At 47.0% G+C, this 21,887-nt stretch overlaps 1 protein-coding gene across 5 annotated transcripts in view; it reads left to right on the top strand.

Moving 5' to 3' along the window:
* Nucleotides 1–1,393: 1,393 nt before the first annotated feature.
* Nucleotides 1,394–21,887, top strand: part of TBC1D24 (TBC1 domain family member 24) — a 45,548-nt gene continuing 25,054 nt past the window's right edge. The window contains exons 1-4 of one of the 5 annotated variants that reach the window (XM_085885371.1): nucleotides 1,394–1,532; nucleotides 2,009–2,312; nucleotides 7,510–7,663; nucleotides 14,616–14,678. In XM_085885371.1, coding sequence (XP_085741497.1) covers nucleotides 7,530–7,663; nucleotides 14,616–14,678 — 197 coding nt within the window. In that variant the 5' untranslated portion in view covers nucleotides 1,394–1,532; nucleotides 2,009–2,312; nucleotides 7,510–7,529. Of the gene's footprint in view, nucleotides 1,716–2,008; nucleotides 2,313–7,509; nucleotides 7,664–14,615; nucleotides 14,679–21,887 lie in introns of all 5 variants that reach the window. The other 4 variants (XM_085885373.1, XM_085885369.1, XM_085885370.1 and 1 more) reach the window with 4 other exon arrangements.

Raw genomic sequence — 21,887 nt, 5'->3', positions numbered from 1 at the left:
AAGAGTTCATAAGTTATGAGCCCTCGCGTTTGACTATTTTATGACCGGAGTCAAAATTTTTGTACCTCCAGGGGTTTGGGGTTTGTCCCTATGAGCGAAAATAGAGGCAATACCCCTGGGTGCTCACCTTGTAGAATAATGTTACTGAGAAGGAAGTCAATGTGGTATGGAATCAGCAAAATGTACCAACAAACCAATGTTACAGCAAATACCTATTTTTAGGGGGCAAGCCGGCAAGCCCTCCCCCCCCCAGTCCCCAATCCGATATTTTAAATCGCGTAAGCAAATTTTGGGAGATCATGGGTGATGAAGGTTGTGGTGAAGTTTCATCAAAATTGTGTGGCAGTTTCGGAGAACAAAGAAAATTTCTATTTTGGTGGGCAACCACTCCTCCCCCCATAAACCCTCCAGACCCTGACTTTTTAAAACAGCATGCACAAATACTGGAACGATGAAGGTTGTGGTGAAGTTTCATTGAAATTGTATGCGTAGTTTCTGTTGAAAGCAAATACCACTTTTTGGGGGAAACCAAAAATTATGTCAAAATTCGAAATTTTCTAAGTTCATGACCTTGTGACCTTGACCTTGTGACCTTGACCTTGTGACCTTGACCTTGGGACTAAAATGAAAAATCGAGCTCTGTGGGGCTATGCAGGTGCCATTGGGCTAACCAAATACCGAAACCCCTGCCAGATTTGACAAACCCCTTAGGAGAAGATGGATTTTTATGTCAAAATCACAATTTTCTAAGTTCGTGACCTTGTGACCTTGACCTTGGGATGAAAATGAAAAATCGAGTTCCGTGGGGCTATGCAGGTGCCATTGGGCTAACCAAATACCGAAACCCCTGTCAGACTCGACAACCCCCTGAGGAGAAGATGCATATTGAAACCGGCTACCCCCTAAAAACACGTTTTTTGGGCGTGGCTTCACCCACAATGGGCGCACCACGCCCATTTTCAGGAAAACACAACTAGATCATAATATAAATCTCCCACCAAAATTTCATCAGGATCGGATCAAAACCCACGGAGCTATGCTCGGGACAGACAGACAGACAGACAGACAGACAGACAGACAGACAGACAGACAGACAGACAGACATACAGATAGACATACAGACAGACAGACAACAATAACGAATATAGTGGTCACTTATATTTTTCGTGAAAATATTTTTTCGTGAACCAAAAAGAAACGGGTCAACTGCCGGAAGTTGTTGGTTTCCTTCCGAAGTGTTCAGTTTGGTGGCATATCTAGAGCCTCACGTCTCTGAAAACGTCATTGAAACTCGAGGACACATAACAAGAAGAAGAAAAAGAAGAAAATGAGGAAGAGGAATAAGAGCTTGGTGGCATATCTAGAGCCTCACGTCCCTGAAAACGTCATTGAAACTCGAGGCCACAAGAAGAAGAAGAAGAAGAAGAGGAAGAAGAAGAAGAATACCGAGGAATAAAAAGAAGAGGAGGAAGAGGAAGTACAGGAGGAAGGGATATTCAGTGCAATCCACGGAATGATAAAATAGTGTTCGGGTGCGCCATAAATAATTATTACACATTCGATTCGCCCGATAGTTGTGAGGGAAGACGTGGGTGCCGCGGTCATCGTCTGGCAGTGCGTGACTCGTGATGCTGATAAGGATTTGTTTACCTTTGATATCGCTCTGTGTGTGTTTTACAATTCCCTGTGACGTTCATTCTCCCGAGGGAGTAAAGGTTTGAATGTTTCATTAACTATCAATTTGAATGTAACGGTTCCGTTCATGGTCGGTAATCTTTTTTTTTTATGAGATCGTTCTTGTCGCTGATTTATTTATTTATTTTAATTAAAAAAAATTTTTTTTAAATAAAATTATTTAAAGTTATATCATTGAATGTTATTATTATTATTATTATTATTATTATTATTATTATTATTATTATTATTATTATTATTTAACCATTTTTACCTTGTGTGCCGGCTTATTGTGATTAATAATACGGTTCCAATTACCCTCACCTTCTTGAAGGGTCCGCCACAGGAGATTGGACTGCCATAAGTCTTTCACGAATCGGCTGGCCAGGCTTTCCGTTCGATTGGGCTGGAGTTTGGAATTTGCTCGAGGGTGCCGGGAAGAACTCGCTCGCTCTTCGTGAAAGACGCCATGAGATCTTTGACGTCCACCTGCAAATGCCAGTCGATGAGACGTCCGGCTTAACATCATTCGGAGAGACGGCACGGTTTGTGATGCGACGCCCTGCTCGCGAATCGACAATCCGGCAGATCGGAGTTGGGTTGAGAATCTACTAGTAACTCGACAGCTCGGCTCGGAGGTAAGAGCACAACCCTGTCGGATCAACACAAACCTCACAAACACAGCAATTGTTCCACACAAAAATCCCAGAGAATAGCACAACAACAATTGTGAAACTATGGACTACTCCAAGTGATGACGGGTAAATGAAGATTAATCAGTTCTCAACATTACAATAACTTTATCTTGGGTGCAATCTATATATATATATATATATATATATATATATATATATATATATATATATATATATATATATATATATATATATATATGTGTCATCGTGGATATTGTGTGACATAAAACTCATCACAACGCGCGGCGCACGTATTGTTGCAGAAATGGCTCCTCGGGGTTAATAATGCTTGGAATAGAGCAGATATTTCCTTGAATGAATGTACCGTATAGCATAAGCGAAAAGTAATTCGTTGTGATATTAGTTATGCGTCGCCTTTTTATGTCCATTTCCACAACAGTACGTGTGTGTGTACGTATTTATCATCAATTTGGTTCCAGACCAGGTCACTCTACCCTGGATATGCTGCTTCTGCTCTCCCAACAATGGATGGAGGAACTCGATGCGGGACATTAAATCAGAGCCGTATCCCTCGACATCTTGTGTGCCTTTGACACGGTCTGGCACCCTGCCCTGCTCACCAAACTCTCTTCTTATCGTATCCAAGGCCATCTCCACTTATGGCTTGCAGATATTCTCTCCTGAAGCAGCCAACGTGTGGCCCTAAATGGAGTTCTCTCATCCCCTCTTCCTGTCAAGGCTGGAGTTCCTCATGTCAATGTTCTGGGTCCTGTTATTTTTCTGGTTTTCATCAATGATCTCTCTGGAGAATCCTATATATCTCTTTGCTGATGACTCCACCCTCTGCCGTACCATGTGTCATCTTTCAGACCGGCAAGCAGCAGCTTCTTAGCTCTCTGCAGATCTGGGTACAATCACAAAAAAACTGGTCCAACACGTGGAACATGTCTTTCAATCCTGACAAATCTCACACTCTCACTATGTCTTTCTGAAAGGACCATTTGGAACCCCCCCCCCCCCAATCTACTTTCTCAACAACTCCCAGGAAAAAGTCCTTTCATTCAAGCTTCTGGGTCTCACTATCTGCTATGATCTTTCCTGGGAAAGCCAGATTTCCAACCTGGCCTCCAAAGCCAGTCGCCGAATGGGAATCCTCCATCGTGCAAAGTCCTTCCTCAGCCCACCTGAGCTCCTGCCCACTTACAAAGCTTTCGTCTCAGCCTGATGGAATACTGCTCTCCCTTCTGGGCTGGTGCTCCTGCATCGCACCTTTCTCGGCTTCACGCTGTGGAAACCAAGGCATTTAGGATCATTGGTATCTCCCACGGTGAGGCTGAGTCTTTGGGACTCTCAATCTCTCACCACAGGCAGGTCGGTGGTCTTTCTGTCTTCTACCATCTCCTCTCCGGTCTTGCCTCCCCTGATCTGTCTGCGATACGTACACCCCCCTCCCCCCCCCCCATATTTCCACAGGGCGCACAAGGTCCGCCAGAAACCCTCTTGTGGTAAAACGACCAAAATCATGAATCACTGCTCACCTTCACTCTTTCAATCCTCTTTTTTTTTTTTTCCCCACCTTTGGAAAAAAACTCCCACACTCTCTTCAATTCCATTCTTCCTTCCAGGCCTTTAAAACAGCTGTTCACCACCACCTCTTATCTTCTCCCATCAAAAACCACAATCTTTTCTCCCCCTGTTAATTCACCCCAAACCCACCTCCTTCAAATTCCATGCCTTCCTTCCTGAAAGTCCCTGTAATGTCCATCTTGTATACCCCGTGTTCCTCGCTCCATCCCTCTCCCTTCCACAGATCTCCAAATGTCTCTGTTCCCCACTGTTTTGTCCTTCCCTCTCCCACCACTCTGGTCTCCTGCCCCCCTTGTTATGAGTTTTGTGTTTTCTCTCATACAAGCCTCGACAAGGTATACAAAAAACAAACAAACAAAAAGTTAAATGGCGTATACCTTTCCCAATTTCTTTGTTTAAAATTACCAAACTCAATCTCCACTCGTGTCTCATGCACTTCCTCTCCTGTCGCAGCCAACGTGTGGCCCTCAATGGACTTCTCTCATCACCTCTTCCTGTCCAAGCTGGAGTTCCTCAAGGCAGTGTTCTAGGCCCTGTGCTTTTTCTGGTTTTCATCAGTGGTCTCTCTGACTCTGGAAAATCCTTTTATCCCTTCACTCATGACTCCACCCTCTGCCGTTCCATCTCTCATCCCTCTGATTGGCAGGCATCAGCCTCTTCATTCTCTGCAGACCTGGATAAAATCACAAGATGGTCAAACACTTGGAAGATGTCTTTCAATCCGCATTATATCTCTCTCTGAAAGGACCGTCTAGAACGCCCTCCCCCCATCTACTTTCTCAACAATCCTCTTGAATAAGTCCTTGCATTCAAGCTTTTGGGCCTCACTGTTTGCCACAATCTTTCCTGGGAAAGCCACATCTCCAAGCTGGCTACAAAGCCTGTTGCTGACTGCACATCCTACCTTTGCAAAGTCCTTCCTTGGCACACCTGAGCTTCTAACCATTCATAAAGCTTTCATCCACAGCGTGTTGAAGTGCTGCTCTCCCCTTTAGAGTGGTGCTTCTGCCTCACACTTAACTCAGCTTCATGTTTTGGAAACCAAGGCTTTTAGGATCATTGGTATCTCCCGTGATGAAGCTGAGTCTTTTGGTCTCTCACTCTCTCACTGCAGGCAGGTCAGTGGTCTTTCTGTCTTCTACCATCTCCTCTCTAGCCTTGCCCTCTCACCTCCCCCCCCCCCCATCTGTGCTCTCTCCCCCCTATATTTCCACAGGATGTTCAAGGTCTGCCAAAAATCTCCTCTAGTGAAACTGCAAAAATCAAGAATCACTGCTCACCTTCACCCTTTCATTCCTCTTTTTTTTTTTTCCCCCACCTCTGGAACAAACTCTCACAGTCTCTTCAATCCCATTCTTCCCCCCAGTTCTTCAAAACAGCTGTTCACCACCATGTCTTATCTTCCCCTATCCAAAATCTTGACCTTTTCTACCCCCATTAATCAGGTTAAATTCCATCTGCTAATCTTTTGCCCAATCCATACAAGTATCAATACTTTCCTGAATCTGATCACCACCCCCTCTGCTATCTGCCTTACCTCCAAGCTTAGTGTCATCTGCAAATTTGGAAGGCTTGCTCTTCACCCCATGATCCAAATCGTTGATGTAAATATTGAATAGTAATGGTCCGAGTACTGATCCCTGAGGTACCCCACTACTTACATCCTCCCAGCAAGACATCCTCCCATTCACAGCCACCGTTTGCTCCCTACCACTCAGCCAGTTTGCAATCCAATTGGCGACCTGACCAGCCACTCCACAAGCCCTCACTTTGGCTAACAACCTCCGATGTGGTACCTTATCAAATGCCTTCTTAAAGTCTAGATATACTATGTCCACTGCGTTTCCCTCATCCACCCAATCGGACACTGCTTCATACAACAACAAACGATTTGTTAAACAGGAACTACCTTTGGTGAACCCATCCTGACTACATTTTAATTAGTTCGTATTTATTTAAATGGCTCCTCATCCGGTCCTTCGTTAATGTCTCCAACACCTTCCCCACAATTGAAGTCAAACTAACGGGTCGATAGTTTCCCAATTCTTCTCTGGATCCTTTCATAAATAATGGTGTTACATTTCCTACACCCAATCCTCCGGTACCTGTCCTGACTCCAGTGAACTATTGAAAATATCCGTTAACATCTCGCTTACCTGCTCAGCCGCCTCCATCAATATTCGCGGGTGCATATTATCTGGAAACCACTCATAAAGCTTTACCTATAGCTGCCTGGCATTAAGACTGAAGCCACCCCTCTGTCTCTCTCCATCGGCATGAGAGATCGCCCAGCCTCCTGCTGGGCTGCATGGCACCTAATTGTTCTACCAGGCTTTGCATGGTTTACCCAAACTCTCTATTGTCCTGTCATTCCTGCTTTGTGTTTCTATCGTGGGGTGTCTGAAACCTAAAGAAAATACTTATTTAAGGATTTCCCATTCGTTCATTCGGAATTGTGGATGCATATCTCTTCGCGGGTAAAAAGAGGGTTTCATTATTTTATTATTACATTCATGCTTTGCTTCGTTCTGTTGCTCTCACCATGACCCATGATCTTGCATTATTAAATATACCTTGTCTCGGAGGTGAATTCTGACTGTGGTGGCCACTTTATTTGGTGGTTATAAAAGACCTGTTGAGGGATTAATTAGTGGCCGTTCTCCATACCGAATAGAAGACAGTGTCACATGTCTTAGGTTGCTTGGCCTAATTAGATCCAGACACGTGGCACCTATTTGCGTAATGCTCACCCGATTCGGACTCTATCTGCACAGTAGCGCCTTATTAGGGCGTAATGCTCACCTGATTGGGACTCTCCAATCTGCACAGTAGTGCCTTATCACAGTAGAGATCTGGCCGGGGGTGGGGAGTTGTCTAAACGGTTGACCATTGTGGTCGCTTTGATGCAACTCGTCAGGCTCGGACCAGGCAACTGGGACACGTACACAAATCTATAATCTAAAATCACCAAAATGTGGAATACACAAACAAGAGCTTACTCTGTAAGTTTAACAAGCTTCTTTTTCTATCTTTGCCATCAAGGTTGAAGGAGGTTGTGTTTTCACCCCTTTCTGTCTGTTTGTCTGTGTGCAGGATGTCTCAAAAAGTTGTGGATCGGTTGGGTGTGAGACCATGACGAATTGATTTGATTTTGGTGAAGATCTGGATCCAGATCTGGATCTGATAATTTTTTAATTGATTCTTCACCATTGAGAGATCGGGCCAAAAATGATATAGAGCACGATATCTCAAAGTTGTGGACAGATTTGGATGAAACTTGGTGGACAGGTTGGGGTGTGGCAAGGAAGAATTGATTTGATTTTGGTGAAGATCCGAATCCGGATCTGGATCTGGATATGAGATTTATTTAATTTTTAAAGTGATTCTTCACCATTGAGAGATAGGGCTTAAAAACAAGACAATAAACTGGATAGCATGATATTTGAAAAATGTATTGGGCCCGATATGTTCTCGTGGATCAGGAGTTGCGCGGCGGAGGTATGTACGCTCTACCGAGTGCCCTTCTAGTTTAATACTGTTTTGAATCTTTGTGAAACTGAATGACTCAATCCATACTTGTTTTCATCCCCAGTCAATCAGCGATTGTCTGCCATGGAGGATGAACTGCTGGGTGACTTTGCTCGGTTTGTTAACTGGAATCTCATGCCTCATGGCATTTCTCGGCCTTCACCGGAAAACGTTTCTCACCTCACCACGGAGATCCGACAACTAAAGCAGCAAGCCAGGTATGACTGCATTTTTGTCTGTCAATATGACTCAAAACAATATAATTGGCTACTTGAGTGACTGATTGATTGATTAGAGGGTTAGTTGTGATTATAGATCTCGTGCGTATGCTACAACCTGTTTTTACCCTGCGCACGCAAAGTGAAAAGCGCTGTTATGCAATTGGTTTGTGTCCGTCCGTCCATCTTATCAGTTTATTATCGTCATTTTATGATTAAGGAACAACTTGTTTCAATCAAATATTATATTTTGAACATGAATCGGAAAATCGACCTGTATTATTACTGTACTTTGGCTCTGAATTCGTCCCGACCGCACAGGCGCAGAGAGAAGTGAAATAGTATTTTTATTCCGTCTGCCTGTGTGCCAATTAAACAAAATTGAAATTATTCCAAACAGGAAACTTGCTGTTTTTAAAGATGTTACGAAGGACACAAAGCACAGGTACGAATAACAAATGTGATATTTCAGATTGGGTGATAGTGCCAAGAGAAAGTCTACACCCCATTTCAAAATTTTCACCTGTATAATTTTCACATGGTAATTCACAACTTTCAAATGAAAAACAAATTTCAGAATTTAATTTAAATTACAAAACTAGAATTTCTTGGTTGTATAAGTGTCCACACCCTCAGTTAACACTTGTTGGAAGCAGCTTTGACAGCAGCTGTGAGTGTTGGGATAGGTCTCCACCAACTTTGCACACCTTGATTCAGTAATATTTGCCCATTCTTCTGATAAAAACTGTTCAAGCTGTCAAGTTGTGTGGGGACCGTTGATGGATTGCAATCTTCATGTCTTGCCAAAGATTTTTGATTGGATTTAGTTTGGGGCTCTGACTAGGCTACTCGAGGACAATTATCTTTTTCTTGTTTAGCCACTCCAGTGTAGCTTTGGCTGTGTGCTTTGAGTCGTTGTCGTACTGAAAGCTGATCTTCCGTCCCAATTTCAGCTTTCTTGCAGAGGGCAGCAGGTTTTCCTTGAGCATTTTTCTGTATTTTACTCCATCCATTTTTGCTTCTATCCTGACAAGTGCCCCAGTCCCTGCTGATGAGAAACATCCCCATAACATGATGCTGCCACGACCATGGATCACAGTCGGGATGGTGTTCCTTTGGTGATGTGCTGTGTTGGGTTTGTGCCAAATGAAACTTTTTGCATTTAGGTCAAAAAGTTCCATCTTGGTTTCGTCAGACCAAAAAACTTTCACCACATAGTTTCAGAATCTCTGGAGTTTTTTTGCACACTTCAAATGGGACTCAAGGTAGGCTTTCTTGAGTAAGGCTTACTTATTGCCGTCCTACCAGACAGGCCAGACTTGTAGAGTGCTTGGGATATTGTTGTCACGTGCACACAATGACCAGTCTTTGTCATAAAGGCATGTAGCTCTTTCAAAGTTGCTATTGGCCTCTTGGTGGCCTCTCTGATAAGTTTCCTCCTTGCTTGGTCATCCAGTTTGGAGAGACTGTCTGGTCTCGGCAGGGTCTTGGTGGTACCATCCGCCTTCCACTTTTTAATGATTGTCTTGACTGTGCTCCATGGGATGTTCAAGACCTTTGAAATATTTTTATACCCATCCCCTGATCTGTGCCTTTCCACAACTTTATCTCAGCGGTCTTTTTGAAGCTCCTTGGTGCTCATGATTGAGTCTTTGCTATGAAATGCACTACCCAGCAGAGGAAACCTACAGGAGCTGCTGATTTTATGCTGAAATAATCAATCGCAACAGTTTAACACAGAGAAGAAGAACTTTATTTCACCAAGTGCAATTTAAATACAAGGAATGTGTCTTGGTGTTGGTCACATACAATCACGATAAATCATACATCAGGCGATAAAACTGAATTCAAAATAAACTTGAGCTCCACCAACACCAAAACTATCACTCAATATACAATGTTAGAAGCACAACAAAATGTCGAAAATTGACAAAATTAGAACGATACAATACCTTGTGTTCACCCTCCCCCCCCCCCACCAAAAAAATAGCAGGAACAAAAGACCACTGTTTATGTGGGAATGGAGTTGGACAGGGCAATAACTGCCTCAGGGGGAAAATAACGATTCCTAAAGCGATATGCCTGACACCCAAATGACCTATATCACATTCCAGATGGACACTTGTCCAACCATGATATTCAAGTTTTATATTTTAAAATTAATTTTCCGAAATTTGTCGAATTTGTTTTTCATTTGGAAGTTGTGGGTTCCGACGTATAAATAAAGATGGAAAAAAAATTGATTTTAATGTATTTTAATTCCAGGCTATAAGGCAACAAAGGGTGTAGACTTTCTATAGGTACTGTAATAAGACACTGGATAAAACTGTGGTAAAACCTGGAATTAATTGATTTATACACCTTTAAACCTCTATTTAAATTGAATTGTATACTTGAACACTGCAGAACACGAATCACCTGTTGTAATACTGTTGTGGGGCCGGGTCTCGGTGGCGAGCACGACCGCTAGAGGGAACAGAAGAGTCGGTTCCACCGGACACCCGGAATTTAGGTCGTACCTCAGATAAATCCAGAAGGTCATGGGTCCCTTATCGGACCGAAGATCGCCACTAGGTCGACCACGTGGGATAGGGTCAATTGCCAATTTCAATGTACCTAAATACCCACGTCGTCCAAACTACCAGGGAAATTCACCCTCGGCAGGATCTGCGCGATCCAGGCCGTTAGAGCCGGATCTGAATCGTACCCTGAGCGGAGAGTACCAGAACCCTGCCGGCCAATTGCATGATTTCGGCAACAATGAGGCCTCCTAATTCCCATTCGCAGTGCGGCAAACCAATGGTGGAAAGGACAAGGACGAGCTGGGACATTCAACAAGAGGGGATTTATTTACAATGGGGGGGAAGGGAAGCACACAAAGAGCAGAGTTATCCGAATTAGCAGTGACAAATAATGTACAACAAAAATCACTTCACAATTCTACTTATCGACGTGGCCCACGGACACACACGCACGCACAAATACCCAAAGAATTGGACCCAGTCGGGTCTTTATTGAAGGTTTCCAGCTCGAGGAAAGGTGAGCTGGAGACCAGAGCGAGCTTGGACCTTCCCGCCTCGTGCGGCCCTTGACGATCTGGCTAGGCGGGACTTGAACCCGCAACTCGATGCCGCTGCAAGCACTGGGTACGGAGGGCAGCGTCGGGCTCCAGCACGCTCCTCCGGCACGCGACGAGACCATAGCCAGCGACAAGACGAGACCAGCCACGAGATGACCGCGCCGTCCCGTCTATTTCTTCTCTTGTGGGGTCGAGGGGGGGTGGGCGAATGTGTCTCACATCACCGCACCCCTCATTTGCCGGGGGAAATCGGTCGTCTCCCTGTGATTGGTCGGGGGGTGTGTCGGAGCGTCTCGATCCCCCGCCTCCCGAAGAGACTCTGCTTCTCTTGGAGCTCGCTCTGCGCCCATTGGCTGAAAGGCGGCAAACGCACTCTCACCCTTCCGATTGGCCGAAGCGTGGAGTCAGAACTTCGGTGACCGAGGGAACTCCGCCCACATGCATGTTCGACACGCCATCGTGCGGGGAATGGTCTATAGTGTTGTTGTTATTTTGGGATGTAAAAATCCTAACTATAAAATAATCCCCAGCGCACGTACAATTAATCACCCATTAAACATAGAACGGGACCCCACCTAGAAACACATACTTACCGATATAACTGATCTATCGGACCTGGCTGTTGTGTGCAGTAAGCTTCCAAATTCATAACAATACGTCCAAGAATCTCCAGTTTTGCAGTACTTGGACATGTTAAATAAGGTGGTGCATAAGACTGCTTCAATCATGCTAAACCTCTGGATTTTTTAATTTTTCTTTTTACAATCTTTGAAATCATTACTTTTATTAAAATTGAGGTATGTAGTTGAACACTGCGTGGGCCATCATGTGCTATCAACTCTCTAGTTCTATGTGTTGTCTATAGCAGTGGTTCCCAACCTGAGGTCTGTGGACCATGCAGACCCAAATGTTCAAATATTGTATCATAACTGCAACTATTTGTGGGAATGTCATGGTTCATCCTGCTTGTGTTTTAATTTTTTCACTGATGTCACTATGGCACTGATATCATGCCACTATGATGATCGTACATCGTGATCTGCAAAATATTCGGCAGTTTGGAAGGTGTCTGCACACCAACAAAGGTTAAACTACTAATATATAGGATACAGTGTGATATCTCGACATGTGGATATTTACTGGTCACAAGTCTGACCTTGCATTTCATGATTGTTTTCTTATTTTGTTAATCTTATTTCGTTATTTTTATTTTATACATATGGCTCATTCCGTGTCAAATCAGCTGGGGGTTGCGGTGACCTCAGATTTTTCTGAAAAAATTCTCAAAGCTACCTTAACATATATGAGGAAGGTTTGCCAAGTTATAGCTCAAAATTCCAAGTAGTGTCTGAGATATGGCCCTACAAACACCCTAGGGGTGTTTCAATTCTGGCAATCACGAGTTGCAGATTTGTATCTGAAGAATTTTTGGAGGGCTCTAAGTTCCAGAGTTTTACAGAGTTCTGAAAATTCACACAAATGGTGTCTATTAGTGAGGCTTTCAGAATCTGACATAAAAAAAATGTTCTACTTAAAATACTTAAGATAAGTACTCTCAAAAGTAGTGATTTGTAACATGCAGTCAAAAAAATGTAAGTTTTCAAATTGCTGCCAACAGTCAGTTTTTTTTCATCTTGAAGAATTTTGTTGCCTGATTTACATAATCTAGTGACTGGATTATTTACACAAGAAAACAAACCTTTTGGAGCAAAATCTTGGGTGCTATAGGTGTCTGAACTTTGCTCCAGACTCAACAACACTGAAATTTACCCCGGGTTTACCCCAATTGTTCACCATGTTGACAGTTACACAGCTCTTTTAAATTTTTGTCACTTAAAGACACATACATAGGCAAACTGTGGTAGAAAATTCAAGAGTTGTTCTCAATCCCTTCTATTTTTAAAAAGGCCCACTATTTAAAAACAAGGACAAATGTGTCCAAGAGCCGCATCCTAAAGGTTTTGTCTTCACCAGAAGAGGAAGAAGAATTAATTAAAAAAAAAACAACTTCCCATATTTCGTCACGTCCGTCATGGACGATCTTCGTTCATGCCGAGAAAATAGTGTATTTATGAAATTACAATATATTAAATGGAATAATCTTTAAATAGGAACGTAACTTTTCAAAACCAAAAAGCAAATGTCCGAATATATTTAAAAGTTCATGATAGACGCTCTCAAAAGGCACCGTCAATGCGAGGATGTGTACAGGTGTTTAGTATTTAAGGGGATCCGGATCCTGTATATAAAAGAGCCGAGTCAGAAAGGTTTTGTCTTCACCAGAAGAAGGAGAAGAACAACGCCAAGCTCTCTTAGAGCAGAGTTCGCTACGCGAGACGCTGCTAAAAACATGTTCGATGAAAGATGTAGAATAAAAGCAATAGGTGTGCTTTTGAAGTGGAAGCAATGCCAAACATTCATAAGTTGGCACCACAATGATCAAATTGTTGTTTTTTGGTCAGAACAAGTATGTGGTTACTTTAATTTGGCTCACATTTTTTGAAAAGGATATTTTAGTTTCAGGCCGCAGCCAATCTCAACTACAAATTAAGACACATAATGTGATCATAATAATCACCATTATAAATATTCATTTGCACATCTAATTGTTTATATTGTTACGAATCTCCGCCTGCCGACGTGCGGACGACCGCGTCTAACCAATAGCGGTCGCTTCGCCCACCGAACAGACAATTCAGTCGCGACTTTCCGGAACAACGCCGAAAACCAGTCACGGGTGTGCTCCAAGCGCACACCACGGCCTAGTCAATATTCTACCCACGCGTGACAGGGTCAATTGTCGATATACCTAATTATTCGTGCGGGCAGCCGACTGAGAGACCGTACCTCAGCGAGGTCTGCTCGGACACGAACCGCTGAAGCGGTTCGTTCCATTCTGGGATAACCGAGCGGGGTATTATTGTGAGACCTCGCTGGACCCGATTCTTTTATCGGCTATCAAAAAGCCCGCGACCATTCCGAAATGCAATATGGCGTTTCAACGGGGAAAATGACACGACGAACAGGTTCACATTCAAATAAGCACATTTATTATTTCCCACACGTTTGCAGTCATTCAGGTATGGAATCAATACAAAACGCACACATACAATTATACAGCCAAACACAATGCAAAGGAAAGAGCTAATACCGTCTATTATGTACAGTCACTTATACAGTTCTACTTGTGGACATGGCGCCACAACATTCATTCGAAAGCAAAGAAAAGCGCCAGGACAGACGAGGGGCAGACTGGACCTCTTTGGGTCTTTATTGCACGGAGCCGTGTAGACCGCAGAGGCTCCGCGAGGCCGCGCAGGTTACCTTCCTCGCTGGGGCGACCCACGATGCTCCTTCCCCACGGCAGCTAGCGTAACCGCGGCTCTCCGCGGCCTGGTGATTCGGGCCCCAGCCGGCAACGCCTGAGAGGAACGAACGGGTCTTTGCTCTTTTTGAGTTGATGCTCTCTTTTAAGAACCTGTTCGTCCCTCAGCGGACCGTTCAGAGCTGGTTGGCGAGTTCTCTCTGGCTCGCACACGAACACGCAGCTCCGTGTGGCGCAGCAGGCTTAGCCACGCTCCCTGTTCGCGCCTCCTCCGTTCTCCTCAGCTTCTCCAGCTACTGCAGGCTTCAGGCTTCCGACTTCCACGCGGCTCCTCGTCCTCTCCAGACTGACTGAACTGGCGCTCTGCACGCCGTTTTATAGGGTTCGTGAGGCGAGATTTTGACTTCCACTCTCCGACCCCCCCGCTGACTCCGCCCCTTTCACTCTCTTGATCCGAATTCCGAGGCGAAGCTTCCACAGAGCGACGTGCGCGAGATCACCAAACTTGCTCGGCGAGCAACCCCCCCCCCCCCCGCGTGTGCCTGCAGCGATGCCGTTCGATGCGGACTCGCCGCGGCTGGTGCAAAGATGGCGTCGCTTCGGGGATCAAGGTGAGGCGATGTTATTCGTGTTGTTGGGTATCGGGGGAGATGCGGTTTGGGAGATGGTGAGGAGATGTCATCGTTGTGGAGAAGGTGGTTGGTGGTTGGCATGGTGGAGTTGGTGGTTGGTGTGGGGAAGGTGGTGGTTGGTTGGCGTGGTGGAGAAGGTGGTTGGTGTTTGGCGTGATGGTTGGTCCAAAATAACGATAGCAAAAGAAAAACGGCTAACTCAAAGATCACAGCCCTGGTGACACGAATAAATCCCATTAAACAACGGTGGGGAAATCTAACTGAACACGGACTTATCGGCATAACTGATCTAAGGACCTTTTTTGGTGTTCTGCGAATTTCCACAGCCGTAACACTACCCCTCCCCTTTTTACAGACTCTTCCCGAGTCGTCGAATTTTCGTCTGCCATCATGTGTAAGTTTCCCCTCGTACGATTTACCTTTGGATCCCTGAGTGCGACATTAGGTGTATTTGTGTCCCAAAAGTAAATAACCTACGGGCTGAGTAACTAACTAAACAAATCCACTAATGCTGATGACTTGAATACATTGCCGGCGCTAAGACAAACATGCAGGGGGCGCAAAAGTCATGTACAATTTGCCTTAACTTGTACTGTTCATTGTACACTAAACCATGGCCCAGGACTGATGGACTCTGTGGGAAAAGAAGCAGGGAGCCAGGCTGCTCACACACAGTCTCTGGCTCATGAAACAAATGCAGGTGACGGGGAATGTGGCCGGCTGTACCAATGCAGTCCTTGGCCTCCCCCTTGAAATGAGCGCAAGCAAACAAAATGAGCGGTCGGTGCACGGGCTGCTCAATGCAGTCCCGTGGTGCAGATGGTGGGATGGACAACACGGTGCACGGGCCGCCAATGCAGTCCCGTGATTCGGCTGCCTACAGGGCAGTCCCTGCAGAACGCGTGATGATCCTGGTGCACATGATGATGGATGATGGGGAAAATGCAAGGAAGGGCTAGCAGGCATGGGGTCAAGGCAAAGGCAGGCAGACAAGGCAAGACAAGGCCGTTGTAGCAAAACAGCCGGCAGATGAACTGACCGGCACAGGCCTTGTAGCAAAACGGCCGGCAGATGAAGCTGGCCGGCCTCTTGTCTTGTACTGGAGGTTCGTGGAGGGAGTGCGGTGGCGCTGGCCACTCCGAAGGCAGGCTCGGACCTACCCTACTGTCTCCCTCTCAACCTATCGCCTTTGCCTGTCTCTGTTCATACCCACCCCCTTAGTTTGCATAACACAAATTTAGCCCCAACTTTTTTTTTGTTTTATTATCTTGCCAAAACAAAGTTTTTGCAAGATATGTTAGTCAGCTTGTATTTTTTTTATTTTATTTTATTTTTTTTTGTCTGTAATCACGTATAAAAAATTCTGCAGAGCACAGTTATCATTGGAAATTTTTGTAACTTCGCATATCAGAGGCCTATAGAGGATCCCTTTCAGCACACAAAATTTTGAAGGTCAAGGTCAAAGGGCAAGGTCACTTTGTTGCAAATCAGGGGAGTCGACGAAACCCTTATTTTTTTGAGTAATTTTGATCAGATCGTCTTCAAACTTCATGGGAATATAGTTCATGGTCTGGTGCTTAGCTGATTAATTTTTGGTGGCGATTGGCCTTGACCTTCATGTGTTTTTTTTTTTTTTTGTCTGTAATCACGTATAAATCACTTTGCAGAGCACAGTTATCATTGGAAATTTTTGTAACTTCGTATATCAGAGGCCTATAGAGGTCCCTTTCAGCGCATAAAATTTTGAAGGTCAAGGTCAAAGGTCAAGGTCACTTTGTCGCAAATCAGGGGAGTTGACGAAACCCTTATTTTTTGAGTAATTTTAATCTAATCGTCTCCAAACTTTATGGGAATGTAGTATATGGTCTGGCGCTCAGCTGATTAGTTTTTGGTGGCGATTGGCCTTGACCTTCATGGTTAGCGCCTGAGGTCAAACATATTTGACCCCAAGGTCAAATTTTCAAGTTTTAGGAACCATATCGTGTAGTGCCTCAAATTGAACACCTCTGAGTGCTTTCTAGATATGTCAAGCTTGAGACATTATGACGTCATTTGGTGACGTTATGAGGCAAAAGCATATTTTTCATGGTTACTCTGTAGAACGATTCTCATCGGAATCTCTCGTAGGCAGATATTCCTCAAGGAGTCGCTCCTGGTGGATAGCAGCTCTGTTCACCTCAGTGTGACCTTAAAGAAGTCACACGTGGTCACCTTTTGGCAAGATACGGGTCACCCTGCAGGTGACATTGGTTTATTTTATTTTTTTCCCCTATAAATTCGTTTCCCTAACCCCCTTTATCGTCTCTGTCCGGCTAACCTATCCTGTTACCGAGCCTACTCCCAACCCCTATGTTCCCTTCCTGGAGGGGAATAAGGGAGAGCTAGCTTCCTGTGTCGAAGCCTCAGAATGGCCTCAGATTTCAGCGATCTACTTTACCACGGTGAGTCCAGCAGCCCACAATGAGCGAAGGGATGGATGGTGTGGAGGGGTACATCTCCTAACTACCCTAACATTTATTAACCTTAAACTACCCCGGGGCTTTCCAAAAGCGCTTCTAGCTTAAACTGCTGGTTCTACAAACCAAGATTCCCGTCGCCTGTGTTTGTGTCCTCACAATTTGGGCCATGCCCTCCAATTTTCGCTTCGTGCCCTTACACGGTCTCATGGCTGGGACGCGTGGCTCCCTTGGCAGGAACTACCCTCTGCTGATTCTCCTACTATGGCACCCCCGGGCCCTGCAACTGCCTCCGAGCCTACCAGCTCCCAAAACACTGGAGAGGGCCCTCCATGTGTACTCCCCTGAAATGCTCACATGGCAGGCTGGCGCCCTGGGCCCCTTCCCTGGGTGCCCGTGCCCAATGCACTGCCCACGCAGCCAATGGCGCCCCGGCCCCACATCATGCGGGCCCACCCGTGCCCACTACACCATCCCAGCCCCCCATGGACCCTTGGCCTACTTTGGCCGACTAGCCCGGTCCCTGGGGTACCCACTAAGCAATACTCACTGTTCGCAGCCACGCTCCCAGCCCGTCAACAGGGCTCCTGCACCCCTCCAAATGGATTTCGAGCCTACGTTCCCACCAACAGCAAAACGACCTCCATTTTGTCAATTTGGCTAACCCACTAACTCACTTTACACCGACCCTGGGGTCACTTGGGTGGTAATCACTCTTCCCCCCAAGCACTCATCGCACCATGCATTCCACATTCGCTCCATACACTCGGGCCCGCTGGCCTCACTCACTCATGAAGTACTTTTTTCCACTTCATTTCACTCCATCGCTGAACACTGCCATTCTTCTCACTGCATCCCCTAACTACCTCGTGCTCCCTCGTCATCCCTTACAATATGGCACGTTCCTTTTACTCTACGTAGCTAAGCTATGTCCCCTCTACACACTCGCAGTCTGTCTCTGTCCTCATATAATTTCCCATTTCCCATCCTAAATCTGAACTGACATCCCTCTAACTAATTCATTCCACGGGCTCCATGAGGACTTATCCCTGCCCCATGGAGCCGGTCTAACTAAGCTAACCCTTCCCCCTAACCAGTGGTATCCTGTGCCCGGGCCAGGGGGTCTTTCACCTCTGCCCAGGGAATCCTGTTCACCCGAAGCGAGGCTTGCTTTTTTTTTTCATGCGCAGACCAGCGCGGCAACTCGCAACCTGCGCTCCTTCCCCGTGACGTCATGGCAGCTGTTCGTGCTTGGTGCCCCTCGTACCATCCGGCAGGGATTTCCTCCCTCCTGCCGGATTCCAACCATGCAGCCACGACGTCACCCTGCGCATTTAAAGCAAACCACGCGAACACATGTGCTCTGCTCATGGGAGCTTTACACGCGCACGTGGAGAACCCATCTGGTCCAAATCCATATCCAGCCTACCTTCAGTCCGTCCGCGGGATCGGCTAATCCGCCGCGTGCTTTTACGGACCGGGTTTCACTCCCGCAAGCGAGCACGTGGCGGCCTCGTGCTTTGCACAGCACGGACCTCGTGCTCGCTGCTGGGTGAACCCGGCGCGGTGCTCAAAATAGCTACGGTCGCTATCCGGCTTTTGTCCTTCTGTCGCTGTGGTCGTCGCCATTCAATGCACGCACACCTGCGTGTTACAACGGTCACTCTCCATTCCATCACACTCACCCCGGGAGACGCAGCTGCATATTCACACATGCCCACCGTCATCTCCCTCACATACCGCTCTCTTACACACACTGTCCCTCTCACACTCGCACACGCGGTGACACTCACACGCGGTGCCTCATCCACACACGGCGTGCTGGGAAGCACGCACCTCGGCACACTTGCCACCACACCACTCACACACGGGGTCGCTTCCACACACGGGGGCGCACTCACACCTTGCATCACACACACCGGGACAACCACACTGGGGATCAGTGCCACCGCAAGGGGTTCCGGGGTCTCTATACCCCCCAAGCTCTCCATGCACCCGTCCGCAGCACTCATCCCCTCGACCTCGCTCGACATGACCGAACTTACCTGGTCGTGAGTCGCCTCAAGGGGGCATACTCCCTCCCCTCGTTCCTGGAGGAGGCTATCCAGCTGCTCGCACCGGGTCCCCCTCATGGTCCTCCACTACCTCAATGTGTGTGTGTTCGTCACTACCCCCGTCCAATTCACCCTCTATCTCCCGTGTCTCTGTACATTTTCTCTCCTTGGTTCTTTTTTTTTTTTGTTTCTTCCTGGCGTCTTTCCCTTATCTTTACGTAGGTCAACCTTGCTTTCTCCTTAAGTCGCTCCCGTCCTTCCCTCTGTTTCACTCCTTGCTCTTTCACGATCTCCGCGTACCTCATCCTTGCTTTCCATCTTAATTGTTCTTTTCTCTCCCTCCCAATTCCTTTCACCTCGTGTCTTATCTCCCTCATGCACGTCTCCGTCACCCTAATTAGTTTTTCCCTCTCGGTCACCCTCACTATTGCTCTCTCCGTCACCTTTACAAGTCTCGTCCAACACGTCTCCCGTATTAATTCGCCCTCACCCGCCTCCATTGCGGGCCTGGCAGCCGTTGCACTCCCTCCCAGCTTGTTCGATCCCACACGTGGCGTTGCCATTTTGAGCTCCCCTGTTATTGCCAACATTCTCGCCGTGGCCGCCTGCAGGCTTCGGCCTATCTGCTGCATCTCACCCCGCATTTTTTCCATTTCCTCTTTCATTTTGAGTGCGTTTCCATCCATTTTCGCATTCATTTCGTTTTCCATTCCGCTCATTTGTTGCGTATTTCCATCCATTTTTGCCAGCAAAACCATTAATAGCTGGCCCATGTTAGGTGGGTCTGTGGCAGTCGCTTCGCCATCATTAGGCGTGGATTCGCCGGGGACCGGGGAGGACCTTGACGGAGGAGGGGAGGGGGGGTCTCGAAAGCCACGGCCGCCGCGCCCATTTCGAGCTCTGGGTCCGGTTGGGGGGGAAGTTGTTCCTGAATCACAAACATTTCCTGCTCGGGGTTTCTGTCCTGGACCATGGATTCTACACATTCTACATCCATCTCTAATACCCCTGGCTCCCGCTCGCCTTGAGACTCCATCTTATTTCTCGTAAGGGGTGAATTTTAATTGCTCGTAATTTGGAAGGAATCGAGGGTCGCTCCTCTCACCCCTGAACCGATTCCCCGTGAATTTAGCTTGGAGGCGGGGCGGATTCGAATCCCACGACTTGACGCCAGTGTTGCGAATTCGCGCCCGCCGGCGTGCGGACGTCCACGTAACTCCAATCGCGGCACATCGCCCACCGGACGGACTATTCAGTCATGACCCTCTCGGAACAACGCCGGGAGCTAGTCATGGGTGGGGGTTTAACCTCACCACGATCGTGCCAGTTGCCCACCCGCGCAGGCTAGGGTTGCTCGCCAAATTCGATCTACCTAAGTCCCTGCGCGAATGGTCGACCGGGCGATCGTACCATGCCACAGGCCGACTCCGGACATGAACCGCTTAAGCGGTCCGTTCCGTGCTACAGAGATAACCGAGCGGTGTTATCGTCAGCCTTGACGGTTCAGATTAATTACCGGGATGTTGCACCCACTACGAACCCCTTTCCGTGATGCAAGATGGAGGGTCAATAAAAAAGGAAAATAGACGAAGCAGAGCGGGAACAGTTCAATAAGCAAGCATTTTTATACACACGCACACGCACACGCACACGCACACACACGCACTTATATACAGCCATACATTCAAAAATGCACATATAACAGTTAAAACAATTATGCACAAAAAGCAAAAGAAACGATGCAGAGCTACAACCAAATACACGTACATACGGCAACACTTAAAACAATACTACTTGAGCCAGACTGGCGCCACCCACGGACATTCACACAAAAACCCCAAAGAAAAGAAAGAAAGAAAGAAGTCGCGACTTCCCTTTTGTGTCTGGTGAGTCCCTCTCCCGCGACCGTCAGCGTGGTCGCGCCTGGCCCCGACCTCTCTCGCGGCCGGCGAACCCTCTCCAGCACTCCCCGTCCGGACGCACAGGTCCACCTCGCAACGGGCGCTGCCGCATCTCCCGTCCGTACCTTCGTGACGGGGCCGCTCGCCAAGGCGCGGGCGCAGGACCTCTTCCCGAAGACCAACCAGACCACCACCCAAGACGAAAAGGAAGAAGAAGCGCTGCTAGAGGAAGAGGAAGAGACCAGCTCCAGAACGAAGAGGAAGAAGAAGCAGAGGAAGCGCTCGCGTGCCCGCCCGTGTCCGTCTTTTATAGCGCGGGGCTCCGCCCTTCGCATCGCCCCGTTCTCGGCTCCACCTTCCTTCGAGAGCGTTCCCGAAAAGGGCGTTCCCTCACGCTTTCCCTCCACCCCGCCCCGTGTGGGGGCCGGGGGAGTCAGTTTTTGGCTCGGGGCCAGATAATTATTCCCCCAAAAAGAGGCGCCTCCTTTACCTGACCTCTGACCTTTGACCTGCATCACCCCTCCTCCACTCCAAAGCGCGGGGAAGTCAAACGGAAGGAACAGGCGGGGAGACCTACGCTTCCTCGCCGTTCCCTCCTTTGCGCCTTTGTTTGCCGTTCGGAAGCGGACGTAGTGGCGAAGATGTAGTAGCGTAGATGGTGGAGGTGGCGTGGTTGCAGTTTGGTCGGCGCTGTGATGGGGATGGCGTGGTTGTTGAAATGTTGTGTGTTTTAAATAAAAGATAGAACAGAAAAATGGCTAACTCAAAGGATCGCAG

This window comes from Eptatretus burgeri, chromosome 6 (genome assembly GCF_056783735.1).
Source record: "Eptatretus burgeri isolate ZD-2024b chromosome 6, Ebu_testis_v1, whole genome shotgun sequence".
Taxonomy (NCBI): domain Eukaryota; kingdom Metazoa; phylum Chordata; class Myxini; order Myxiniformes; family Myxinidae; genus Eptatretus; species Eptatretus burgeri.
This window is presented reverse-complemented; position numbering and strand designations above follow the sequence as displayed.